The sequence below is a fragment of the Panthera tigris genome, chromosome F2 (assembly GCF_018350195.1).
Source record: "Panthera tigris isolate Pti1 chromosome F2, P.tigris_Pti1_mat1.1, whole genome shotgun sequence".
Lineage (NCBI taxonomy): Eukaryota > Metazoa > Chordata > Mammalia > Carnivora > Felidae > Panthera > Panthera tigris.
The window spans coordinates 63,455,766-63,482,591 of record NC_056676.1 but is presented as its reverse complement, the minus strand read 5'-3'; the positions used below and the strand labels follow the sequence as shown (position 1 = coordinate 63,482,591).

Genomic DNA, 26,826 nt, shown 5'->3' with positions numbered 1-26,826 from the left:
AATTTGTTTTACATGCTTTGATATTTACAGTTTTCCCCTTTGACATCTGAGAGATGAGACTTCTATACTTGGAAATTTTTTATACTTTCAGAATTAATTTAACTTGCTTCTTAGAGACTTATATGGTCATTTATTCAAGACACTCAATGGGCCTTTTCCTACTTAAACTACATGGAACTTAAATTTATCTTCAAAACTGAACCCTCATATATGGAATATTTTTCTAGGAAGATGTAAACATTTTTTTAATTCTTTTTTTTTTAATGTTATTTATTTCATAAAAGAGAGAGAGAGAGAGCACAAGCAGGGGAGAGGAAGAGAGAGAATCCCAAGCAGACTCCACGATGTTAGCACAGAGCCTGACGCAGGCCTCAATCCCACAAACCATGAGATCGTGACTTGAGTTGAAATCAAGTTGGATGCTTAACTGACTGAGCCATCCAGGTGCCCCTAAAATTATTTTAAAGAGATGTGCAATTTGCTACAAATTGAAATTAATTTCTAATTTATGGAAAACACTTATTAGCTTAAATTTACACCCTGGAATTTTGTCTTTACTAAGAATTCACATAATACGGGCTTTGCATAATACAGACAACATTTACAAATAAAATACTCTTGCAAGTAAATTCAGGCATTCAATTAAAAACTTTCACTTTGGGGCATTTAAAAAGAATTAAATGTTCATTTAATAGGAACTGTGAATACAATACAAACTTAAGGAAGTAAATAATCTCAATGTAGTTAACATTTTGGTGTGTTACCTTCCACTGTTTCTTTGTGCTTACGTGTGTTTGTCTTTGGATTTTTTAATCCCCATTTTTTTCATAAATAAGAAAATGTGTGGCATAGAAAGAAAAATAATTTGCCTGAGATCACACGAGCGTAAGTGGTGGCTTAGGGATTTAAACCTAAGGTGACTGGCTTCTGGGTCCTGGTCCTAACCACTCTGCTGGAGTGCCTCTTGTTGCCTCTTGTAGCATCTTATATAAGGGTGCTTAAGTTGTATGTAGTTCTCCAGTATTATGCTCTGGAAAGTTATATCCAGAAAAAGTATTTTGGTAGGTTACCATGCTGTATTAAGTTCTGTAAGTCTAAGAATGTCTTATCAGAGAGCACCTGGTGGCTTAGTCGGTTAAGCATCCGACTTTGGCTTAGGTCATGATCTCCAGGTTCATGAGTTCGAGCCCCATGTTGGGCTCTATGCTAACAGCTCAGAGCCCGGAACCTACTTTGGATTCTGTGTCTCCCTCTCTCTCTGCCCCACTTCTGCTCACGCTCTGTCTCTATCTCAAAAATAAGTAAACATTAAAAAAAATTTTTTTTTAAAAAGAGTGTCATATCAGATTTTCTTATAGAAACACCACCATAAATGAATTTATATTCCTAACCCAGAGGGGTATGGTACTTTTTTTAAAAATAGAAATACCAAAGATGCTACGTAATCAAGTATGTGACCAAACATAGATTCTGCACTTGGAGTTGATCTCAACAGTTCATGGGATTGACCCCACATCAGTCTCCGTGCTCAACACGGAGCCTGCTTGGGATCCTCTCTCCCTCTGCCTTTGCCTCTCTCCCCTGCTCATGTACGCGCTTGCTCTCGCTCTCTCTCTCTCTCTCTCTGTCTCTCAAATAAAGTAAAATAAAAAAATAATATGGGTATACAGTTACAGTTTAAGAATATATCATCGGGGCGCCTGAGTGGCTCAGCCGGTTAAGCATTCGACTTTGGCTCAGGTCATGATCTCAAGGTTCGTGAGTTTGAGCCCCATGTCGGGCTCTGTGCTGACAGCTCAGAGCCTGAAGCCTGCTTCAGATTCTGTGTCTCCCTCTCTCTCTGACCCTCCCCCGTTCAGGCTCTGTCTCTCTCTGTCTCAAAAATAAATAAACATTAAAAAAAAAAATTTTTTTTAAGACTGTATCATGATATAGGTGTACTAGTCATTTAACATAAATCATTCAACACTTTATTCTTCTGCACAAGAGCTGACATCAAGTTCAGTTAGTTTTTATTACCGTGGAATGCATATAACCAGGAAAAAACAGGCATTTTTGGATTATCCAAAATGCTTCTTGTCAGAGAAATAGATGATCTTTTAGTTTGGAGCTGTCTAATAGAACTTTCCACGATGATGAAAAACTCTGTATCTGAGCTATCTAATAATATAGTGGCTCCTGAGTACTTACACTGTAGCTAGTGTGACTGAGGAACTGAATTTTTAGTTTTATGTAATTTAATTAAGTTAAATTTCAGTAGCCTCATGTAGCTAGTGACCACCTTAATGAACGTTGCCATTTTAGTTTGCCATTTCACAAAGTTCTAGTATTAAATATTATATGTTAGAATTAAAATTAAAATATGTAACATACTATGCAGTGCAATCCATTGAAAATGGGATTTCTCATTACTGGTGGGTTTGCTTTCATGAGAATTTTTTTTTCTCCTTTTGGAGAAGGAGCCTGCTTAAAATATGCTCTCGTTCCACCCAAAATAGCTAAGCCAACAATATAGTCTTCCTTTGGAATGTAGTAATTGGAACTTATTCAAGATAGATCTGATGGTGAATCTGCAGAGACCTCACTGAAACAGATGTACTTAGATTGCACCTAAATAAATAGAGACAAAAATAGTTTGCTTTGGTTGTTGTTTCCTGAGCAATAAAACTTAAAATATGCATATAGTGTAGAAATGTACATTTTAAACTTGGAACTGTTACTAGCTTTTGGTTAAATGAAAGTTTATTAGCTTTTCTATTAGAGGCAAAAGCTTTTGAACAACACATAATAACAATAGTCAAAACTAAGCTTTGAACCCAGTAGGTGATTGGCAAAATTTGTTTTAATCTTAATTAAAAGCTCTGTTGTTGAGATTTCATTTAAATTATTTTAAATCATGAACGTTATGTTCTCTCAGGCCTAATTTCAGTTTATGTCAGATTTTCTTAGGCTAGTAGTGTGGTCATTTTTAAAACAGTTTTAGACAAGGAGGAAAGAAACTGATCTTTATGAGAAAATGGAATATTTTTAATAACTAGAAGTCATTTTCTTATATGAGAAATATTGCCTATACACTCCACTTCTTAAGTTAGTGGATATACTTGGTATATTAGTCACTTCTGTATCTCATGGATACGTAAATTATGTTAGAATATGTTATGAAGTTATATTTTATTTCTTGATGGTACAGAATAGATGTATGATTGCCATGTACTAGTGGTGATTGTAGGGTATGCTCTTAAATTCATTTGTCAAAGAAGAAGCAGGAGCACTGTTCTTTCTTCACAGTTCTGTGGCCTGGGATTATAGCTTTCAAATGGTCAACTTATTTTAATAGCATCAATAGTTATTTCCATAATCATCATAGTTTTGCCAACACATTACAAAACCACAGTAATCATGGAAATTGTCATGCTATCACTGTAATGGAAACTTTTCATTATGTATGATAAAAATAAAACTTGGATCACTTTAAACGTTTTTTATTTTCATTTTTACAAAATTCTGTAGGAGAGCTTTTCTTAGGAAAATCAAGGTATGTGGAAAATTTCAACTTGAATTGTTTTGCATCACCCACAGAGTGAGTGATGAAACAATACCAAAAAAGAAATAGATATTTTATCCTAACTCATTAAATCTGTAATGCTCTATTTTAAGCAAAACCCTCACCTTTGTATACAAATGAAGTGTGAAAAATTCAGCTTCAATAAATCTTGAAAGGAGATGTTTATAATGAAAACCCATGTCCTTGGTGGTTCGTGTACTTTAGAGTGTGCTGTTAGAAGTGTGCCTGCAAAGGAGAGGATGGCCAGAATAAAAGTGGGGAAGTAGGAGGACACTCGTGATTGGCCCTAATTGTTTTTGCTGAAAGCAGGATTCAGTTTAGACTGTTTTCTGGGTGACACCTCCTGCTCTGTAGAAGGAAAACAGGTGTGGGCACATTGGCACTGGGAAGGGGCCGCGGTGAGCATCCTGGCTAGTCTGTAGCTCTAGAGGAGAGCAGTGATTTCAGCTTAGTACATGCCCTCTGATATGAAACCTATAAATCCTAATAATCTACAGATTTTCAGTCTTAGTTAAATGAATACCCAGAAAAAAATTTTTTACCTATGTCTTTTTTATAAAATGTGCTTCACATCAGAGGCTTAATATAAAGACGTTAAAGAAGGAATTTTACCTTTTCAAAACCCATAAGGAATTGGGATCTAGACATCTTCAAGATTTTCCACAATTTTATGCTCGTCTAGTCATAATGGCATTTTCCTACAAGATTTAACTTAATTTGCTGCTCTTCACAGGCAGAAGTTATTAGCTGGACTTCAGGAGCAGGGTTACATTCCAATTTTCCCGTTATTTCAACCAGCTCAGCATTGGCATTAACTGTAGACCTCAGTATTTCCAGGGCTGAGTTTGCTCAAATTAGACATTCTAAACTTTGCTGTTCTTTTGGATATGAACAGATTAGGACTGGTTGTTAAAATTAAAAATAATCTCTACTTGAACAACCAAATCAAATCATTCCTAGCCAATAGAGCTTACGACTTAAAAGTGGTAATTAAATGTAACAGCAATTCCTATTTATTTTAATTGAAAAAAACAGTAAATTGATTTAAAAAATTTTTTAAACAATCCTATGAGTTTACTTTAGTTTTTTTTTTTTTTTTTTTTTTTTTTTTTTTTAGCAGTATTGAAATTTTTCTTATCAGGATTTGGTACATGGTACAAGTGCCTAGAAAAGTGAGTGTAGAGGCACCATTATTCTGCCTCACCATCTCCTGTACAGCTAACATCTTTAGTTGAGAGGACTGTATTTCAAGGAATATGTGATGTCACCAGATTTCTTGTAATGTCTCATTCTAAATAATTTCATGAATACAATGGCAGTGACATAAAACTCAAACTGACCTTTATTGTTCTTAAGATGACTCCATTGTCCAAATTTTATTCTCATCTTTTAAATATTTTTTGTTGGAGTAAACATTATACTGACAAATATTATTTATGAGTGAAAAGACATAAGACCTAAGGGAGAATAAAATGTTTTTTGAGATTTATTACACTTACGCTATACCCAATTTCATGGATTTACAACTGAAATTCAAATGCTTTTTTCTTCTGGAAAATAAATCATCTTAATGGGATAAATAATACTAAGTGTCTCTAACTGAACTATCATGTAAACTGTATGTTTTATAGCTTTATGTTTCATTATCCACAGACCAAATGGATTTTTCCCAGCATTTTACAGTGAAAACTAAAATCTCCCTGAAGATTTTTTTCTAAAGTCAAAAGATAAATTCTTTTATAGAAATGTCCTCATTTTCAAGTTAATTTAAATGTGTTGGTCTCTATCATTTTTTTGTCCTGAATTTTAATCTGAATTTCTAAGATGTATTTGTTTCATTTTAATGAGTGCCAGTATTTTGCCTGTTTCATTTAATGAGTGGCTGGCAACATTTTGCATAAGGATGTCAGTGATCAAGGATTTGCTATACAAAATTGATCATTTTGTGAGATGTGGTGTGATTTTAACTTTAAGGTTTGTGAGCAGTCACAGGCACCACAGAATACTTTCTATATAGCTCATACAGACCTTTTTGTAAGTTCTGTTTCTTTATTCAAAAAAGCGATGTTTTTTTTAAAGCAATAGTATTTGAAGGCAGTTGTTGCTAGTGACAAGTATTAAGCGCAAAATGAATTATTGCTATAGAACATTTAGTAGCTGTGTAATTTAGCACAGTTTAGAAAATGAATTAAAGAAAGTTTTATGTTGGCTAATTCTTTGAAGATTCATTAATCTCCCAAATTATCCTAAGCATGTATATGAAAGCTTAGAACTTTGAGCTTTCACCTCAGAGGTCAAAGTGTACGTGTATGTGTGTGTGTGTGTGTGTGTGTGTGTGTGTGTCCATGGTGCATCTCCTATTAGAAAATGCACTGTCTAGGAGCGCCTGGGTGGCTCAGTCTGTTAAGCGTCTAACTTCATCTCAGGTCATGATCTCACGATTTGTTGAGTTTGAGCCCGCATCGGGCTCTCTGCTGACAGCTCAGAGCCTGGAACCTGCTTCAGATTCTGTGTCTCCCTCTCTCTCTCTCTGCCTCTCCCCCCTCACACTTTGTCTCTCACTCTCAAAAATAAACATTTTTAAAGATTATAATAAAAAAAAATGTACTAAAGACAGAACTTTGTCTTGCTTACTGCTGTGTTCCCAGTGTCCATGCCTGGACCTGACCCTCAGTAATCTTTGTTGAATGAACAAATGATCAGAATCTTATTTCCCTGAAAGAGAAATTGACTTTTATTTTATGAAGTATGGTAAATTCATATTTTGGCCTTTGCTTTAAAGTTTGCTTAATGGCTATAACTAAAATAGAAAATTTTGAGGGGTGCCTAGGTGGCTCAGTTGGTTGAGCGTCTGACTTCGGCTCAGGTCATGATCTCACGGTTCATGGGTTCAAGCCCGGCATCAGGCTCAGTGCTGAGAGCTCGGGGCCTAGAGCCTGCTTCAGATTCTGTGTCTCCCTCTCTCTCTGCTCCTCCCCTGCTCACACTCTGTCTCTCTCTCAAAAATAAATAAAGATTAAAAAAACAATTTTTAAATAGAAATTTTTCTTAAGAGTCTGCTTTAGTGTAATTCTGATATACTTAATTTTGGATACTTTGTATTACATATATAAAGAAAAGATTGGTAATTTTGTTAAAATGTAACATTTCTGCCAAGGAGTAAATTTCTATGGAAAAAAAAAAAACTAATAGAGATTAGCTTTCTGTAACAGCATTTGTAATGTCTCTTCAAAGATTTCCTGAGATTATTGTAAAATGCTGTTATTTACAAAAATATTAACCTTATATAATATTACTTTTTATTTTAAAACTTCATAATATTTTTGCACTGAAACAGTCACCAAGAACTAAGGCAAACAGATACAGAATATAAATTTACTCATCATCCTTCTTACCAAGGATTAAGCCATTTCATTTAAGTTCAAAACATTTAAGCATCCATACTATCAAAAGCAACATACTAGATGCCAGGTGTCTTGCTTTTAAAAATTATTTAATCTAGTAAGGACATTAGGTAGATATACACATAAAGTAGGGTAAGTATGTAAACAACATAATCCAAGATTTTAATTCTGATGAATATAGTCATATTAATGTTGTCATATATGGATTAGCAACACTTAAAGAACCAAGTATGACATTTAACTCAAATTACTAACACTACATGAGCTACAATTTAATCTTTCTTTGATGTTAGATCCCATAGGAATTTCAGTATCCAGCCTCAGTACGTTATTATAACTTAAATTATTTATTCTTGTATCAGAAAAGCATAAAACTTCCTGTTAATAAAGTCCTCTCATGGTAAAAAGCCAAGAAGGATACTGTATAGCAGATGGAATCACCTCTAGCTGAGGAAGAAGTGTGTTACCTTCTCTTAGACACAGCATAGTTTCAGAAATTTACTAAAGGTCCTTCATTTGCTTCTTCAGCATCTTCAAATAGTAATCTCCTCTGTGTTATGAATAGCTCTTTCTGAGGTGAAGCCTTGCTAAGTCATCATGTGGTCCATGGACCAGCATTGCATCACGTGGGAGCTTGTTGGAAATGCAGAGTCTGAGCCCCTCTACAGATTAACTGAATCTGAATCTGCATCTTCACAAGAGCCCAAGTGATGTGTTTGCCCAGTGAAGGTTGAGAAGCACTCAGGTAAATAGTCCTCCCCTCCGCTTTCTTATCTTGGATTTCTTTTAGTGGAAGGGAATAAGCAATGTAAGTGCATAGTATGTGTGCCTGCTTTTGTACATGTGTGTGTGTGTGTGTGTGTGTAGAAATAAAACTGTATTTAGTGTAAAAACCTCACTTTTCCTCACGAGGGTATCTCCTGAACACCATGTAATATCATTAAGTGCTTCAGTATGAGTTGATGTTTCTGGCTACGCCAACATCTGAAATATCTGGTCCCTTGGCCATGATAACTGTTTTCCCCTCCTGGAAGCAAATTAACCATCCATAAAAGATCCTGATGACTTTCATTAAAAAAGGAAAGGAGTTTGTAAAAGTGGCATTTTCAAGGTAGTCACTGCGCTGTAATAACAAATATGTTACAGGTATCCCCTATATGCTGGGCACTGTGCTAATTGCTGGAAGCATGAGGTCAGTTATATTGGGACCCTGCCTCCAAAGGAACCAACAGCCTAATAGGAGTCATATAGAATGAAATGGTGCAAGCAGGCCCTGGGAGTCAGAAGGTCTGCCCTAGGTCCCTACCATCCACTTCGTAGCTCTGTGTTGTTGGGCTAGTTGCCCGGCCTCCCTGAGCCTCAGTATTGTCAACTATAAGATGGGATTGATAAAAGTGTCTTTCCCACAATGTAGTTGTGAGAGTTAAATGAGATAACGCATGTGAAGTCGTTAGTATACTTGATAGCATCTAATAAGCATTCAGTACATCTTACATAAACAACAAAACTTACTTATATAAGTAAGGGCAATTATAATTTGAAAAACACTGTGCTAGAAGTATGCATGCTGTTCTCTGGCAATCTCAGAGAAAGGACCCCTAAGTTAGAAAGGAAGTTTATAGAGGGCTTCCCAGGTGATGTGATTTTTGAGGAGGATTTTGACGGATTAGTCAAGCCTTCCAGGCAGAGAAAAGCTCAAGTACCCAAGTCCAGAGGTGTGAAAGTGTTTATCTGGGCAATAGCAAGTAATGTAATGGGACCAGAATGTAAAGGGATGGGGTATACAAAGAATAACTCAGAAATGTTAGCTGAGGCCATGTCATGCAGGGTTATATATTGAATTCCAAGGTGTTTGAATTTTGACAAAGCAGTGGAGGACTACTGAAGATGTTTTAAGCAGGGCTACTTGATAATGCAGAAGTGGGATGGAAAAGAAGGAGCCTGTTGTAGAGACTCTGACATGTCTTCTCTTTCTCCTAAACTCCAAATCCCAATTGTTGGCTGCCTGTCGTGTCCAGATCTCATCATAATCGAAACCAGGATCCTTCCCTTCCAATTTGTTCTTCTGCCTGTATTCCCTGTCCTGAAAAAGTCAACAGTGTTGCCATTGACGGAGGTCTTCAAGCTGAAAATCAGGAATCCTCCCTGAATCATCCTTTTCTAGTAGGGCCTTCCTCCTCCACCTCCCTAGCCCCTTCCCCGCTCCCTTTCCACCCTCTCCCCAGCAACATGGTACTGTCTCTTAAATCCTGAACCTGCCCTTTCTTCTCACTCATTACGACTACAGCCCTCTTTATCCTCCTCACTTCTACCAAAAAATCTGGAAACAAACCTGGGCTTTATTAGCCCCCTGTAGCCTTCAGGTCACTACCTACATTCCGTACATCACAGATTACACCCTTCACACACATTTCCCGTTTTACTTATAATGCCCACTAAAAGATGCTTTTCTCATCTCATTGTTATTTAATAAGTTAACCTTTGGTGTGGAAACAACTAGACTGTGACTAAGCACATTTAGTTTTATTGAGTTGCAGAGACTTCTTGTTAGGACATTAGATTAAACAATTTCTTTCTAAATTATTATTATTATTGTTATTATTTTAGAGAGAGAGAGAGAGCACAAGGTGGGGAGAGGGGCAGAGAGAAAGAAAGATTCTTAAGCAGACTCCACGCTCAGGGCGGAGCCTGATACAAGGCTCCATTCCACCGGCCTGGGATCGTGACCTGAGCCTAGATCAAGAGTCCGAGGTGCGACCGACTGAACCGCCCAGGGACTGACCCCTCAAGATTTCTTTCTAATGGCATCACCACCACCCTTTAGTAATTATATGAACCAGCTCGACAGGAGAATAAGTTGTTTCTTTAAATGTGCTGCTGTCTCTTGACTGGGAACCGCTCTGATTGTAGTGAGTCATATGCCAGAGATTACATGGGTGCACTTTGGAGCCACATTCAGCTATCAGACCACACTGTCTTTCCCGAGGCTTTGGATGCAGTTTTTACATTTGGAAAGAGATTTCAAAAACAGTGACAAAATTCCACAGTTTCTCTTCTTGTTGTTACAGAACAGCTGATATGGTGAAGCATATTTGGCTGGTTTCCCAGATCAGAGCCTGTGTTCCTCAGAGCTAAATAATAACTCTGAATTGTAATACAGTTTGTTTACTCAGCCAGTAGACTGTTGGTCTTCATAGCTGAGCTATCTGGTATCTTGTGAGTATTCTGTTTAAGAAAACATGCTGTAAATGTAGAAAGGGACTAGATAAGTTATGTAGGGGCAAACAGAGTTCATGTACTCATTAAAGGAACTCAAACTGTCGAATATTTTTACAGCTGTTTCAAAAATATCTAGTTTACTGATTACGAATTTCCTTCTGAAAATTCCATATGAGCTCAACATCTACAAATACACCTATGTAAAAGATAAAAGGACACTTCAAAATTTTTGCATTTTGTAATTTCCTGTTCTTCATTTTGTCCACTATTTATGATTTAACATTTACCTTAAAAAATATTTTTTTGTTTTAATTTACTGCTGGAAGTAACTTTCAAGTATGATTGATCCTATAAATGTATAAATGACGAAAAGACCAGTTTTACCAGTTTTAGTTAAGATATCAAAGGTCTGGTGTTTATACATTTATTTGGTATATGTATCATAATGAAAAATAAATTGAGGGACACCTGGGTGGCTCAGTCAGTTGCGCCTCTGACTTCAGCTCAAGTCATGATCTCACAGTTTATGAGTTCAAGCCCCACATCGGGGTCGCTGCTGTCAGCTCAGAGCCCACTTCAGATCCTCTGTCCCCCTCTCTCTCTCTGCCTCTCCCCCGCTCACAGGTGCTCTCTCTCAAAAATGAATAAACGTTTTTAAAAAAAGACAACGTAGGGGCACCTGGGTGGCTCAGTTGGTTAAGCGTCCCACTTCGGCTCAGGTCGTGATCTCACAGTTCGTGAGTTCGAGCCTCACATCAGGCTCTGTGCTGACAGTTTAGAGCCTGGAGTCTACTTCGGATTCTGTGTCTCCCTCTCTCTCCGCTCCTTCCCTGCTCATGCTCTGTCTCTCTGTCTCTTTAAAAAGACAATATCGGATGAGCACTGGGTGTTGTATGGAAACCAATTTGACAATAAATTATATGTAATATAAAAATAAACAAATAAATAAACAATGTCTATTTGAAAATAAATTTAGCATGATAAAATAATATAAATAGGGAAATTACTCATTCAAAAATTGCCTTGATTAGGTAAATCCATATGCTTATATGATTTTAAAGATCATAGCAATCCTTTCTCTGAAAAGGGCTTTAAGAAAGTATATTTAAAATTGGAACAGATGTTAAATTCAAGTTTTTAAGTTACTAAATACATTCATGCATAGGCATAAGGTGGCCTATATTTATATTCTCAAAAGAGCTTGGGGATTGTCATTTTGTGATGATTTGGCTTTAGTGTTTTTCACCAAAAATCTAATATTTGTAGGTAATTTCTCAATGAATATTACTTTCATTTTAAGTTGAAAAATAGTCTTCCTTCGTCAGGCAGGAGAAAATGATACAATGATTCCTGACGAAATAAATGTTGATTCTTGTCTTTCAGACCTGAAGATTATCGACTATAGGAAAATGAAAATTGCAGAAAATATCCATGCGGTGATTAAAACTTCTTCCTGATGAGTCTCTCCTAACCTACAGGAAGAGTGAAACTTCCACTGCATTTTGACAAGAGACTTGTCATGGGTGCTGAAAGCTTGTGGAGAAAGGTTAGGGGGTGATATCCCTTCAATAGGAAATTGCAATAAAGTACATTGTTTTAAGGAATTATTATGTAGTCCGATTTGAATGTTGTAAGTGATGATAAAGAATAAAATTGCTTACTTGTTTAACTCTTCAGTTTTTTACTTAATGGAAAAAACAAACCTAGATAGCGCTGCGGTTAACATTGCCAACAAGTACCTGTCCGTGTAAATTCCCTCAGGTTCCAGATCGCTGTTCTGGCCACTGGGGAAACAAACCCCACCTTAACCTTCCTCTCAGTGATTATTTTATCTAACCTCCCACCCATCTACATTCATCCTTCCAGGTCAGAAGGGTAAGGTTTGCCCTGAGGTATTTACAAAGTGCAGTCACCTCGGGGCGCCTGGGTGGCTCAGTCGGTCCGACTTCAGCTCAGGTCACGATCTCACAGTGCGTGAGTTCGAGCCCCGCGTCAGGCTCTGGGCCAATGGCTCAGAGCCTGGAGCCTTCTTCCGATTCTGTGTCTCCCTCTCTCTCTGCCCCTCCCCCGTTCATGCTCTGTCTCAAAAATAAATAAACGTTAAAAAAAAAAAAAAGTGCAGTCACCTCTTTCCCATATAGCCTCTTGGTCTCCATGACACCAAAATAAACTGATGCCTGTCTACGTGGTGGAAATCTCACAGACTTGCCTGTGATGCCGTTTGCAGACCCCTGCACTGTGTCTCCATGCTTCCTCCTGCTGGCTCCTATGCACTTTTGTGCTGGGTACTTAGATTGGACTGCTGAGATAAAGATCCCTAGCAAAATCTCTTCTTTAGAAATTAAGATGCTGAGCCATTGTATTTGGGCATTTGTGTGGTAGTTCTTTGTTTTTGTTTTCCTCCTCTTGCCCTAGCCAATCAAGGAGTGAGTTTCAGGCACCTTTCCCAGTCATTCCGCAAACATGTATTGGCAGGCACAGTGCTGGGTGTTGGGAAAACAGAAATCACACGTGTCTTGCCCCAGCACCTCCTCGCCCCACCAAAGAGCATGCAGTCTACTGCAGAGTGGAAAGATGCTGTGGATAAACTTATGAATATGTGCACTTGGGTGTCAGAGGCACAGGTATTAACTATGCATGAGCTGCGATGTAAGTATGTGTAGGGGAAAACAGTAACTAAAATTAAATAGGAAGTATTGCTAGTGAGCATCTGCCAGTGTGCCAAACACAGCAACACAGCGGCTTTATATAAATTAATTCATTTAGTTCATCCGTCAACCCTATAATATATATAATGTAATCCTCCCCATTTAAAAATAGACCTGCCAAAGTAGCAATAAGTGAAGTAACTTGGCCAAGATCACGGAACTGCTGAGTGGTAATCAAGATCTGAATCCAGGCAGTCTGGTTCGGAAGCCCAGGAACTTAGCCACTGCTAACTGAGAAAAAGTGAGTGTTTGTGTATCACAAATTCTGTAAGAAAGCAAGCATAACCTGGTACAGGTCAACAGCTGCCATTTGCAAGGAAGTGGCAGCTATATTTTAAGCTTTTGGACCAACAAGAAGCTCCCTCCTTACTTTTGATGTGGTAACGTAGGCGTGAGTCAGTATGAAATAAGCCTCCGGCTCCTGAGGCAGCAGCTTTAATAGGAAATTTCTGCTGTACCCCGAACACCTAAAACAATGCCTGGTACCTATTTCGTGGTTGAGAGGGCTCACTGAAGAAAGCCCTTGTTTCTAACAAAACTGCAAATTTGAAGAGGTGAGGTCTTAGCAACATGCTCTACAATAACATTGAGCCCAGTCAGCATCATATTAAGTACCCAGTGAGAATATGGACACCATGGGAGAGAGCCAAAGCATGAGACTCTTAAAAACTGAGAACAAACTGAGGGTTGATGGGGGGTGGGTGGGAGGGGGGGGTGGGTGATGGGTATTGAGGAGGGCACCTTTTGGGATGAGCACTGGGTATTGTATGGAAACCAATTTGACAATAAATTTCATATATTTAAAAAAATAATAAAAAAAATAAATGCTAACCATCAAAAAAAAAAAAAGAATATGGAGACCAATCCCCGCAAACCTCACCCTCACTTGCTGTGGGAGAGCCCCTTCGGTGGGGGAGGGGCTGTTCTCCCCTAGCTGGTGGACTGGGTTGCTCCTCCTTGCCGTTGGACACTGACTCCATTTTGCATACAGAGAACCAGAGCAGAGGATTTTGCACTGAGGAAATGGCCTTCCAAAGCAGAATCTGTCAGACTTTGCACTGCCTGCCCGTCTGCCATGGCTCGAGAGTTTGACAGCCTGACTTGTTTATATCCTACGAGAGCATGACCACAAGTAGTCCAACAAAAGTCACACCTCGCTGTAAGGGACCCAGTAACCTAGGTTACTAGGGAGAAAGACAAGCCGGACCCCTGGAATCGTGGATGCTATTGAAGTCATGAGTGAGATGAATGGAGGAAACAAAAGAGAACTTTAAAAAAGAAGAGTTCTTACAAAACAAGAAGGAAACCATAATGCTTTCAAGAATCTTCTGGGAAGGTCAAGGAAGCTGATAAATATATAATAGCTATGTGCATCTGTAATGTGCAAATCAGTGCACGTAAATAAGGAATCAAATCACTAAAACCAAAATTATATTTGTTCATATGCAGTTTCGCACCAACGGCTAATACCAGGCAAACATGAGAAACACCATCCAGCTGAGCAGAATGGCCTGCGGTCGAATAACACAAAACACCTCCTCTCTTAGTTTTACCCAAGTGCATTGCCTAGTGTATTTTCTCTGTAAAACACAAGTGTCCGGATTATAAGTAGCAAAGGAACAAGGAAAAGCCTAAGTGTGGCAAAGCCCTGAAACGAGACAAAGTGTGATATTGCAGGAGCCAGGCGGCCTTCAGCACACTGACGAACAGGTGCCAACGCTGAGAACAAAAGAAGCAGGAGCTTAATCTTCCCACGAATCCCCTGCTTTCGGGGGAACTGAAAGCTGAAAAGCACTCATTTGCTGTAGGTTGAAGATCACCCCAAATCTGATGGAGCAGGAGAGCACCTTGTCACCTCGTCTCATTTGGAGCCACACGAACCGCTTCTTCGCGAGAAGGCAAGACTAACAAAAGAATAAAACTTGGGTTTCTGTCTTAAGCTAATACAGAGGAACGAAAAACACAACAAGCCGTAGCCGTGTACCTCTGGTACCCCATTTCATTTGAAAAACTGTATTCTTCCTCTTCCCTATTTTCTATATTTCAAAAGCTACCACTCCTCACTATAAACACCTCCACTAAACAAACTTCATGTGTTGCCAAAATAACATTCTATATTTACTATAATGTTTCTCTATTAGGAACTTGGGTTTTTTTTTTTTTTTTAATGATTATTTTTGAGAGAGGGGGAAAAAAAAACACAAGTGCGGGAGGGGCAGAGAGAGAGACACACAATCCGAAGCAGCCTCCAGGCTCTGAGCTGTCAGCACAGATCCCTACGCAGGGCTTGAACTCAGGAACTGTGAGATTATGACCTGAGCCGAAGTCGGGCACGTAACTGACTCAGCCACCTAGGCGCCCCAGGAGCTTATGTTTAAAATTGTGGTTGTTTTCTAATATCACAAGACAGTGCAATGTGTGAGCTTTCTGCCCCAGCTCCCCTTTTTCCCAAAAGCCCCGTTATTTGGGGGAGTGCAGAATTCCACCAGGCAGGGATTATTTGTTTAGGAATGCATATGCCATGCCGTAGGGCCGATGGCTGTACTCACTGTAATTGCTGGTTTGGCACATCCTCCTGTCGGACTGACCCTTGCAGGGTGCTAAGAAGTCACAGTCTCCCCCAGCTCCAGCAGAAGTGACCACATGGGAAATACTGTACAGAAGTCCAGTGCCATCCCCTTGTCATGTCTGAGCTGACATAGAGAGCACCTCGCTGGAAGGCCTCCTCACTGGGGCACAGTGGTGCTGTTGCCACAGCCTGCCCTCATCTCCAGGCATGGGCTCTCTCCGGGATTCAATCTGCATCTCGTAGGTGGGTCAAGATAAACTAGTTCTAAAGCAGGTCTTTTAAGCCGTCATTGCCCAGAATGCAATCCTTTCCGTTCCTGTCCTAATTACCATTCTACACGTACTGAGTACAAAGAACTGTGCTCGGTGAGACTGATAATGTCTCTTGATTTGGACAGACTGGGCCATGCACTGACCCAGAGGCAAGGGTTGTGGTAATGAAGCAATGCCGCCATCTTTAAAAGTGAAGAGCAGAATTTTGTTTTACTTGTAAGGTTTAACTTAGATGAAGAAGACTTTAAAAAACACACACACACACACACGCAAATTGCCGTTATCAGATCCCCACGATGGTTCATTCCTTTACGACGAATTCCCTCCTGGATCCAGACACCGGCGCTATGCTTGTGCCCCATCTTTTTTCTACGCTGCATGATTTGTTTTCTGACCTTCCCCTGCAGAACGGGGTTAGTACCACATGCAGCCAAGAACAACATGAAAAGTCCATGTCTCTCCTGGCTGAAAACTCCCCCATGGAACAGGTAGCAAGTTCTGAGTCTGCAAAGCCTTAGAGCCCCAGGAGGAGTTCTGCTGCCAGGCTCTACAAGGCTGAGTTTGAATTGGATAAAACCCTATGTAAGAAGGTCTGATCTTTCCAAGACAGACATTAAGGCTACATTTCAACTTAAATACAGGCTCTTACAGAGAAATGGTATTTCCCTTTCTGCCCCAAACGCTGAAATAAGAGAGTTGAGTAGTTTTACAGCCTCGCGACTGCTCGGGGCCTCGCCTTACGAGGATGTAAAGCTGGGATCAGCTACCGGTAAAACAGATGGTTTTTGGGCTCCACCTGAGCCCAAACTTCTATTAGGAGGCTGCCAAGAAGTTTAGGATTCGTTTTCCACACGAAGACAGTGTAAACAGGACCTCAGAAGGAGACACACATTTGTATCAGTGCCATTTGGTCCACGAGAGACCCTTTGATTTCAAACAGATTTCTGCTTCAAGGCTTAACTTCGCTTTTACTGCGCTGACTTTTCAATTCCAAAGTTAATACTTATTAAAGCCTTGCAAACGGTGGCTGCTAGAAGACTAGTGTTTCACAGGCAACACCTGTGCTTTATAGGTTGCTGTTGTGGGGCTCCAGCTCATCAACCTATATTCAATTAACACTCTGAAATGATAATGTCATCTGACATCTTCTTTGGCAATCACAGGACTAAAGAGGGTCTTGATATTTAGAGAGAATTCTGAGTAAAAGCAACTACCTTTGACTTTTTGGCAAATTCACAAAATCCAAATAAAATATTTTTATAACTTGTGAGAAAAATATTACCAGTTATTTCATTACTATGTGCCGTTACCAGCACTGTGTATATGTAGAGCCAGTAAGTCATGGAGAAATATGAATGTGTGTATCCTTCAGAAAATTGGACCCAGAAGTCTAAACCTTGGAACCGGTGATTAATCAGCCAACTCTCCAGTCTGTATTAACAAAGGATCAGCTGCTATATTTCATTCATTCAACCAATATTTATGTTCCAGAAACTATTCTAGGTTCTCGAAATAGAGATGTGAATAAGTTTCCTGCTATCATGGTGTGCTTCTGTGATTTACAATAAGAAATGTATATATTTGGTCTTCGTCCTATTCCTGGCACAGAGTGAAAACTTGGAATTTCCTCAGTGCTGAGAGTGGTAATGATGTATTTTGTTATGTTAATGAGATGACTTTGGGACCACACCTAAGGATGGGGATTGGTTGCCAGGAGAACCAACCACATGATCAGATTGGACGTTTCAGCCCCACCCTCGGACCTCCAGGGAGAAGAGAGGGACTGGAAGTTGAATAAATCACCAACGATCAATGAGTTAACCAATCATGCCTCTGTAATAAAGCCTCTGTAAAATACCCCAAAGGTCAGGGTTCTGAGAGCTTCCAGATTGGTGAATCAAAACACATCTACATGCGCACCTGCTGGGCCCCAAACTCCATGGGGACAGAAGCTCTTGTGTTTGGGACCTACCCCTATGTGTCACTTCACTAGCTGTTGATTCATATCCTTTAATACCCTTTGTAATAAGCTGGTAATCTAGCAAATAAATGGGCTTCCTGAGTTTTGTGAGCCGCTTTAGCAAATTATTCCAGTCCAAGGAGGGGGTCATGGGAACCTCTGATTTATAACCAGTCAGAAAGCACAGGTGACAACCTGGATTTGTGACTGGCATTGAAGCGGGGGCAGTTTTGTGGGACTGAACCCTTAGCCTGTAGGATCTGACTATCTCCGGGAAAGTGTCAGCACCGCATTGAATCTGTGGGACATTGATCAGTGTCCACAGAGAATTGAGTGAATTACTTGAGGTGTTAAAGAAAAAAACACATGTTGGAACTGGTGTCAGCTTCATATCGGAGTCTACATTCTAGAAAGGGATGCAGAAAGCAAACATAATGTGTTACATACATATAGGTTATTTACAAGTTATAAGCGTTGGTGTTAAGTATGCGATCTCTCATCTACTGCCACAACCATCTTGGATAACACCACTCCAAAGCAATCATCTTTTCTCTCTCTCTCCCCGCCCCCCCCCCCACCTCTCTCTGTCTCTATCTCTCTCTCATGTGTGTGCAAGATGCCTGGGGTCCAGCCAACTTGGACTGGGCTTGCCTTCAAGCCACAGTTTGGGCCCAGGTCTGTTCCACATGTCTGTGGCTATCTTTGGGCCAGTGACTACCTGAGGCACGTTCTCATGGTGAAAGGCAGAAACACAAGAAACCAAGCCTAAGCATGCAAGCAAATGTCAAACCTCTGGTTGTGTTAATGTGCAGGGACATCCCATAAGCCAGTGCACGTCATGCTTGTGTGCCCTGCTGGCTGATGTCTTCCGAGGCAAAGTCAAGGGCTTGGGAGGTACTTTGCTCCCTTAGAGGTAAAGGGCAGGGAAGTGGATATTTTTTATATTTATGTTCGACATGTAATTTACCCAAAGTGCAATGGGAAGAAGAGGTTGGATTCTGTTTTTAAGCCAGAGCCAGTAGGATTTTTGACTGAATAGCATGGGAAATAAAGAGGTGATCCACCTTCATCCTTTAACCAACCCTCTGGGCACTCACCTGGAGCTTCCCTCTCCCAAGTGTGCCAAAGGGTGAAATAAAGAGGAAAAGGAAACAAATTTGAATCCTCTTAGGGGAGTAAAAAAAAAAAAGTTTTTCTTGACCCTGCTTTTCACACCATACACTCCTATTTCTTTGCCCCTTTTGTCAGCCAAAGACCGGAATATTATTTGCTATCTCCATTTTTTAGCCCCTCTTCTTCTCCTCAATTCTCTCAAACTTTCGCCCTCTCCATTCTACCAAAACTGCTTCTTGAAGGTCTCAAATGACCTCCACACTTTCCACTTACCTCAGAATAAAAGCCAACATTTTATACCATGGCTCGTAGGCCAATATATAATCTGGCCCTCAGTGACCGCTCTAATCTCATCTCCTACAACCTTCTTCTACTCCTCCTGCTTGGCCATACTAACTCCTTGTTGCTTCTGGAATACCAGGCACCTTCTCATCAAGGGCCTATGCTCTCACCATTCCCCCTACCAGGAATGCTATCCCCATGGCTAATTCTTTCCCTCCTTCAAGTCTTTACTCCCAAATATCACTATTCAAAAAGCCTATTCTGACGATCTTATTTAAAATTATAGCCTTTGGCAAAAAAAGAGAACTACAGGCCAATATCCCTGATGAATATGGATGCAAAAATTCTCAACAAGATACTAGCAAATCGAATTCAACAGCATATAAAAAGAATTATTCACCATGATCAAGTGGGATTCATTCCTGGGCTGCAGGCCTGGTTCAATATTTCCAAATCAATCAATGTGATACATCATATTAATAAAAGAAAAGATAAGAACCATATGATCCTGTCAATCGATGCAGAAAAAGCATTTGACAAAATACAGCATCCTTTCTTAATAAAGATCCTCGAGAAAGTCAGCATAGAAGGAACATACTTAAACATCATAAAAGCCATTTATGAAAAGCCCACAGCTAATATCATCCTCAATGGAGAAAAACTGAGACCTTTCCCCCTGAGATCAGGAACACAACAGGGATGTCCACTTTCACCTCTGTTGTTTAACACAGTGTTGGAAGTCTTAGCATCAGCAGACAACAAAATGAAATAAAAGGCATCAAAAGTGGCAAAGAAGAAGTCAAACTTTCACTTTTCACAGATGACATGATATTCTACATGGAAAACCCAACAGACTCCACCAAAAGTCTGCTAGAACTGATACAAGAATTCAGCAAAGTTGCAGGATACAAAATCAATGTACAGAAATCAATTGCATTTTTATACACCAATAATAAAGCAACAGAAAGACAAATAAAGAAACTGATCCCATTCACAATTGCACCAAGAATCATAAAACACCTAGGAATAAACCTAACCAAAGATGTAAAAGATCTGTATGCTGAAAACTATGGAAAACTTATGAAGGAAATTGAAGAAGATACAAAGAAATGGAAAAATATTCCATGCTCATGGATTGGAAGAATAAATATTGTTAAAATGTCAATACAACCCAAAGCAATCTACACATTCAATGCAATCCCAATCAAAATGGTACCAGCATTCTTCTCGAGGCTAGAACAAGCAATCCTAAAATTTGTATGGAACCACAAAAGACCCCAAATAGCCAAAGTAATATTGAAGAAGAAAAGCAAAGCAGGAGGCATCACAATCCCAGACTTTAGCCTCTACTACAAAGCTGTAATCATCAACACAGTATGGTATAAGCACAAAAACAGACACATAGACCAATGGAATAGAATACAGACTCCAGAACTGGACCCACAAAAGTATAGCCAACTAACCTTTGACAAAGCAGGAAAGAATATCCAATGGAAAAAAAGCAGTCTCTTTAACAAATGGTGCTGAAAGAACTCGACAGCAACATGCAGAAGAATGAAACCAGACCACTTTCTTACACCATTCACAAAAATAAACTCAAAATGGATGAAGGACCTGAATGTGAGACAGGAAACCATCAAAACCCAGAGGAGAAAGCAGGAAAAAAAACCTCTCTGACCTCAGCTGCAGCAATTTCTTACTCAACACACCTCCAAAGGCAAGGGAATTAAAAGCAAAAATGAACTAGTGGGACCTCATCAAGATAAAAAGCTTCTGCACAGCAAAGGAAACAATCAACAAAACTAAAAGGCAACCGAAGGAATGGGAAAAGATATTTGCAAATGACATATCGGATAAAGGGCTAGTATCCAAAATCTATAAAGAACTCACCAAACTCCACACCCAAAAAACAAATAATCCAGTGAAGAAGTGGGCAGAAAACATGAATAGACACTTTTCTAAAGAAGACATCCAGATGGCCAACAGGCACATGAAAAGGTGCTCAGTGTCACTCCTCATCAGGGAAATACAAATCAAAACCACACTCAGATACCACCTCATGCCAGAGTGGCTAAAATGAACAAATCAGGAGACTATAAATGCTAGCGAGGATGTGGAGAAAGGGGAACCCTCTTGCACTGTTGGTGGGAATGCAAACTGGTGCGGCCACTCTGGAAAACAGTGTGGAGGTTCCTCAAAAAAATTAAAAATAGACCTACCCTATGACCCAGCAATAGCACTGCTAGGAATTTACCCAAGGGATACAGGAGTACTGATGCATAGGGGCACTTGTACCCCAGTGTTTATAGCAGGACTTTCAACAATAGCCAAATTATGGAAAGAACCTAAATGTCCATCAACTGATGAATAGATAAAGAAAATGTGGTTTATATACACAATGGAATACTACTTGGCAATGAGAAAAAGAATGAAATCTGGTCATTTGTAGCAACATGGATGGAACTGGAGAGTATTATGCTACATGAAATAAGTCAGGCGGAGAAGGACAGATACCATATGTTTTCACTCATATGTGGATCCTGAGAAACTTAACAGAAGACCAGGGGTGGGGGGGGAATGGGGGAAAAAAGTTACAGAGAGGGAAGGAGGTAAACCATAAGAGACTCTTAAATACTGAGAACAAACTGACGGTTGATGGGGGGTGGGGGAGAGAGGAAAGTGGGTGATGGGCATTGAGGAGGGCACCTGTTGGGATAAGTACTGGGTGTTGTGTGGAAACCAATTTGACAATAAATTTATATATATATATATATATACGTATATATATATATGTATATATACACATATATATATATATGTGTATATATACATATATATATATACGTATATATATATATATATATATACACATAATTACAGCCTTCAGTGTGCCTGGGTGGTTCAGTCAGTTAAGTGTTGACTCTTGATTTCAGCTCAGGTCATCTGAGATCATGATCTCAGATCTCAGATCTCCTGGTTCATGAGACTGAGTCCCATGCAGGCTCTGTGCTAACAGTGTGGAGCCTGCTTGGGATTCTCTCTCTCCCTCTCTCTGCCCCTCCCCTGCTTGTGGGCATGCTCTCTTTCTCAAAATAAATTAACATTAAGAAAAAAAAAAAAGGAGGAGGCACCTGGGTGGCTCAGTTGGCTTAGCGTCTGACTTCTGCTCAGGTCTCGATCTCACCGTTGGTGGGTTCGAGCCCCATCTCAGGCTCTGTGCAGACAGCTCAGAGCCTGGAGCCTGCTTGGGATTCTATATCATCTCCCTCTCTCTCTGCCCCTCCCCTCTCTGCTCACACTCTGTCTCTCAAAAATAAATAAACGTTAAAAAAATAAAATGAAATAAAAAAATTTAAAAAAAAGCTGTAGCCCTCTCCCTTCTCATCTTCAGCTTCTTTAATCCTCTTACCTTTATTTTTCCATAACACGTTCTTCCTATGTGTGTGTGTCGTTTACATACTTATTAGGTTGATTATTTATTTTCTGTCATTCCCACTAGAATATAAGCTCAATGAGATAGAGATTTGTGGGTGCCGTGCTTGCTGATATATTCCAAAGGTCTGAAACACTCCAGGGATATATAGTTGTTCCTCCATAAGCACATTCCAGTGTTTCAAATGTATGTGATAACTTGGGCAAATTGCAATGGTTCCTAACTAGTCTCCTGGATTCACATTCCTACCCTTATGCTGCACATCCCTTCGGCTCACCTACGGCTTCTCCGGAGTTATGGTGGATAGTTCTGCCAGCTCAGACTCAACCCTGCCGGCAGTGTCGTGTCTCATGCATATGCTAGGAGCTTCTACTTTCTGCCTCATAATACACTCATGCAGGCAGTCCCCGAGGTTAGCAGCGAATACGCCAGAAAGCAAGGCTCAACCAGTGGGAGACAAAGGTCAGAGAAGGAAAGCGTCAGCCTCCCACCCTCTGGAGACAACTGTAAGAAGCAATCTCTCATTCCTCAGAGGGCGTGAAGGAACCGAATCCCCATGGCCTACAGGTGCCGACAGCCCTGATTATATCTCTTCACATTGGCTCTCCCTTGTTCCTGTCTCATTTGCTCTGCTCTTCACTGCTGTTTCTTTACAGCGCCTCCCACATAAACTACCTGCCCTGAAATCTGTGTCTTGTCCAAAAGAACTCAAGCCAACACACACTGAAATCCATCCTGGTATTGAAGCCAAGGAGACACTTGTAACATAGAGGTTTCTTCGTTTCACTCACCCCCCAAACCAAAATACTTTGGTGATTCCCTGTCACCTGGCTTAAAATCCACACATCTTAGTAAGGCCTATAAAACCTCAGAATTTTTTTTTTTTTAAAGAGAGGTGTGAGGGGGAGGGGCACAGCGGTTAGCATCTTAAGCAGGTTCCACGCCCAGTGCACAGCCCTATGTGGGGCCCGATCTCATGACCATGAGATTATAATCTGAGCCGAAATCAAGAGTCAGATGGTGGTTAACCGACTGAGCCACGCAGGCGCCACTCCCGTCAGATTTTTGTAAGCCCACCACTCCATTCTCACCTCCATCCACTCCTATTGTTGGACTTTACATTTCAGTCCTTCTTCAGTATTGGTAATTGCCAAACAAGCATGTCCTCATGCCTCATGCCTCTATGCCACGGAACAAACCCTGTTCAGTTATCCTCTACCAATCCTATTTCCACCAATGCTCATACATCTGTTCTTTCCAAGCATTCTGAAGTATTTCTTCTCCCTTGCTGTCTCTGTCCCCTATAAGGCATCCAATTTAACCAATATATTGTGTTGTAATTGCTTACGTCTCCACTGACAAGTTGAGCTTATTGAAGGCAGAAAATGCATCTTTTCTTTTGTGTGTCCCCAGCACCTCACACAGTGTGTGGCTCACGGAAACCACTGAAAGAGTGTCTGGAACATAGACTCATAGTCTAATAAATATTTGTTGCATGAGTAACAGCAGCTATATTAGCTATGGTAATACTAGCTAATATAACACACACACACATATTTCTGGGCTGTTGTTACTCTATAAAAGTTTATTTTTTGGTAATGTAACACAGATGTTCCAAATCAGTCACTGGCCTTCCACAAAGTCATTCTGGAACCCAAACCCCTTCCATCTTATGACTCCAGCCTCCTAAAAGACCTTGGAGTCCTCTGCATTCAGGTAGCAAACGGTAAAGAAGCAGGTAGACAAGACACATGCTCACACACATCTTAACTCCCTTAACTCAGAAGTCACATATGTATTTCATTGGTTGATAACATGCCATATGGCCATACTGAGCAATAAAAATCTAATTTGTATTCAAGAATAAGAGAATATGGGGCGCCTGGGTGGCTCCGTCGGTTGAGCGTCGGACTGTGGCTCAGGTCAGGATCTCTCAGTTTGTGAGTTTGAGCCCCACGTCGGGCTCTGTGCTGACAGTTCAGAGCCTGGAGCCTGTTTCAGATTCTGTGTCTCCCTCTCTCTGCCTCTTCCCCATTCATGCTCTGTCTCTCAAAAATGAATAAACATTAAAAAAAATTTTTTTTTAAAAAGAAGAGAATACAACTTTGGCTGAAGCAAGCCAGTCTCTAACACAGAAGCCAAGAGGAAATTATCTGTACATGAGATGTTAAGTGTCTCGTTGGTGATACCAGAGTTAGGAAGGTATTAAATCTAGATTTTAGGGCCCCTGGGTGGCTCAGTCGGTTGAGCGTCCGACCTCAGCTCAGGTCATGACCTCATGGTCCATGAGTTTGATCCCCACGTTGGGCTCACCACTGTTAGCGCAGAGCCTGCTTCGGATTCTCTATCCCCTGTTCTGTCCCTCCCCTGCTCTCTTTCTCTCAAAAATAAAAAATAAAAATAAAAGAAATCAAGACTTTAATCAGTTAAGGAAAGAATGTATGGACAAGAAGTCCAAGATAATACAGTCCCTAACAAGTAACAAAGCAGGCGATTGTTTTCAAACACACTTGCTTTTGCTGTCGTCAAGTGCTTGCTTTGATAGGAATAAAAATTCAAAAACCAAGTAAGTGTCAAGATTCAAAATGGGTGTCCAAACCACAACCTTCTGATAATCATAAATATCACTGTTAAGCAATCTAGAAAAATGACGATAGAAGCCATCATTTTATTTCCACAATGCCAAGCTTCCAGGTTCATGGCCACTTTGATCACTCCCCATCCTCGAACGCTACCTTTAAGCCATGCAGGTATGTTTCCAATTCCATTAGAAAACACACCAGACACAGAACGGTAGACCCTTCAGGAGAAGAAAAGTAAACATCCCCAAAGCTGCAGAATGTGGACAGACTGCTCCTGCTCCCTGCACGGTCAGCTTTTGAACTGTATCCATTTTTTCCCCCTAGCTTTTCTGTTGCTCTCAGTCAGGAGAGCCGTGGCTCTCTCCTGGTTTGATAAAACATGCTTACACTTGAGAGTTGAATCCGAGATAGAACCTGCTGGCAGCACTCCAAGGACACGAGCAGGCAGCCAGTTGACAATGGAGATCTAGTCAGCGGGGCTTCTCAGGGTGTCCAAATCTGATAGATGGAACGTGTAGAAAAAGAACTCCATTGGTGAAGTCTAATCCTTTTGGCCTCTCCACTTGCCAGTTCACAGGCATAATGTGAGCAGTACATGAGAAAGGACAGGTAAAGTGGAAACACACGGATGTCCTAATCACCGAATTCTCTTCAACGGATCTATTCAGGAACATTCAAAGAAAGAGGATTTCTCATAGTGAAAGCTGAGCTGGTCGATGATTTTGTGACGTGGTTTTTAGAGCATACCAGGGGTACCGTTTCATCAGGATTCACTGAATTTGGGCCAGATGACAGGAGGGTGAAAAATGGAGATAGATGTCTTCAGTAATTACACTCTTCTTTTCTGTCCTGCTCCATTAGTTTTGCTTTGTTACCATATAACATTCATTTTAGACCCAGAAAAAAGACATTTTTACCTCTCTGGAATTCATTATGAAACTTCTTTTAACTTAATGAAGCTGAATTTCACCACATGGGACATTTTCTAATCAGTAAGATAAAATGCAAGTAAACAAAGAAACAAACAAATAACAAAATACGGTTACTTGTGCCAGCGTATGCTTTTTATTACTTAGCAACATACAGAGAAAAAATAAGTCATGACTAACGTTTATGCATCTACAAATGCTACCAAACCAAGCAGATCATTCCACCCCTCTTGATAATGCATTCAGCCTCCTGCCCCTTTTATTCTGCTTCTAGAAACTTAACCAATGATCACAGGGAAAGGGAAGGAAAAATAAGATAAAAACAGGGAGGGAGGCAAACCGTAAGACACTCTTAAATACAGAGAACAAACTAGGGGTTGATGGGGGTGGGGGGTAAGTGGGTGATGGGCATTAAAGAGGGCACTTGTTGGGATGAGCACTGGAGGTTATACGTAAGTGATGAATCACTGGGTTCTACTCCTGAAGCCAAGACTACACTGTAAGTTAACTAACTTGAGAATAAAAAATAAATAAAATATAAAATAAAATAAAATAAAAATCATTGCCTACCATATTTCTCTCATTTTTCTTCACTTATGCCAAGTCATTAGTAATGATGATGATATTAAAAAGGTAATCTTTTGTCAAACAGAATTTTATTCTAAAATTGTTTGTGAGTTTCCTGTAAAGTATGAAGCTTCTGAGAGCACATGCTTATTGCACAATATTTTTCACACAATACAGAATGTTAAAACATCAGCATTTCCATGAAATCAACACTTCACTTAAA

The 26,826-nt window shown here is 40.0% G+C and overlaps 1 protein-coding gene across 1 annotated transcript in view; it reads left to right on the top strand.

The window, feature by feature from the left end:
- The window catches only part of MRPL13 (mitochondrial ribosomal protein L13), a 48,555-nt gene extending 36,698 nt beyond the window's left edge, over window positions 1-11,857 (top strand). Inside the window, exon 7 of the mRNA XM_007075590.3 lies at window positions 11,572-11,857. Coding sequence (XP_007075652.1) covers window positions 11,572-11,593 — 22 coding nt within the window. The 3' untranslated portion in view covers window positions 11,594-11,857. The remainder of the gene's footprint in view (window positions 1-11,571) is intronic.
- Window positions 11,858-26,826: the final 14,969 nt, after the last annotated feature.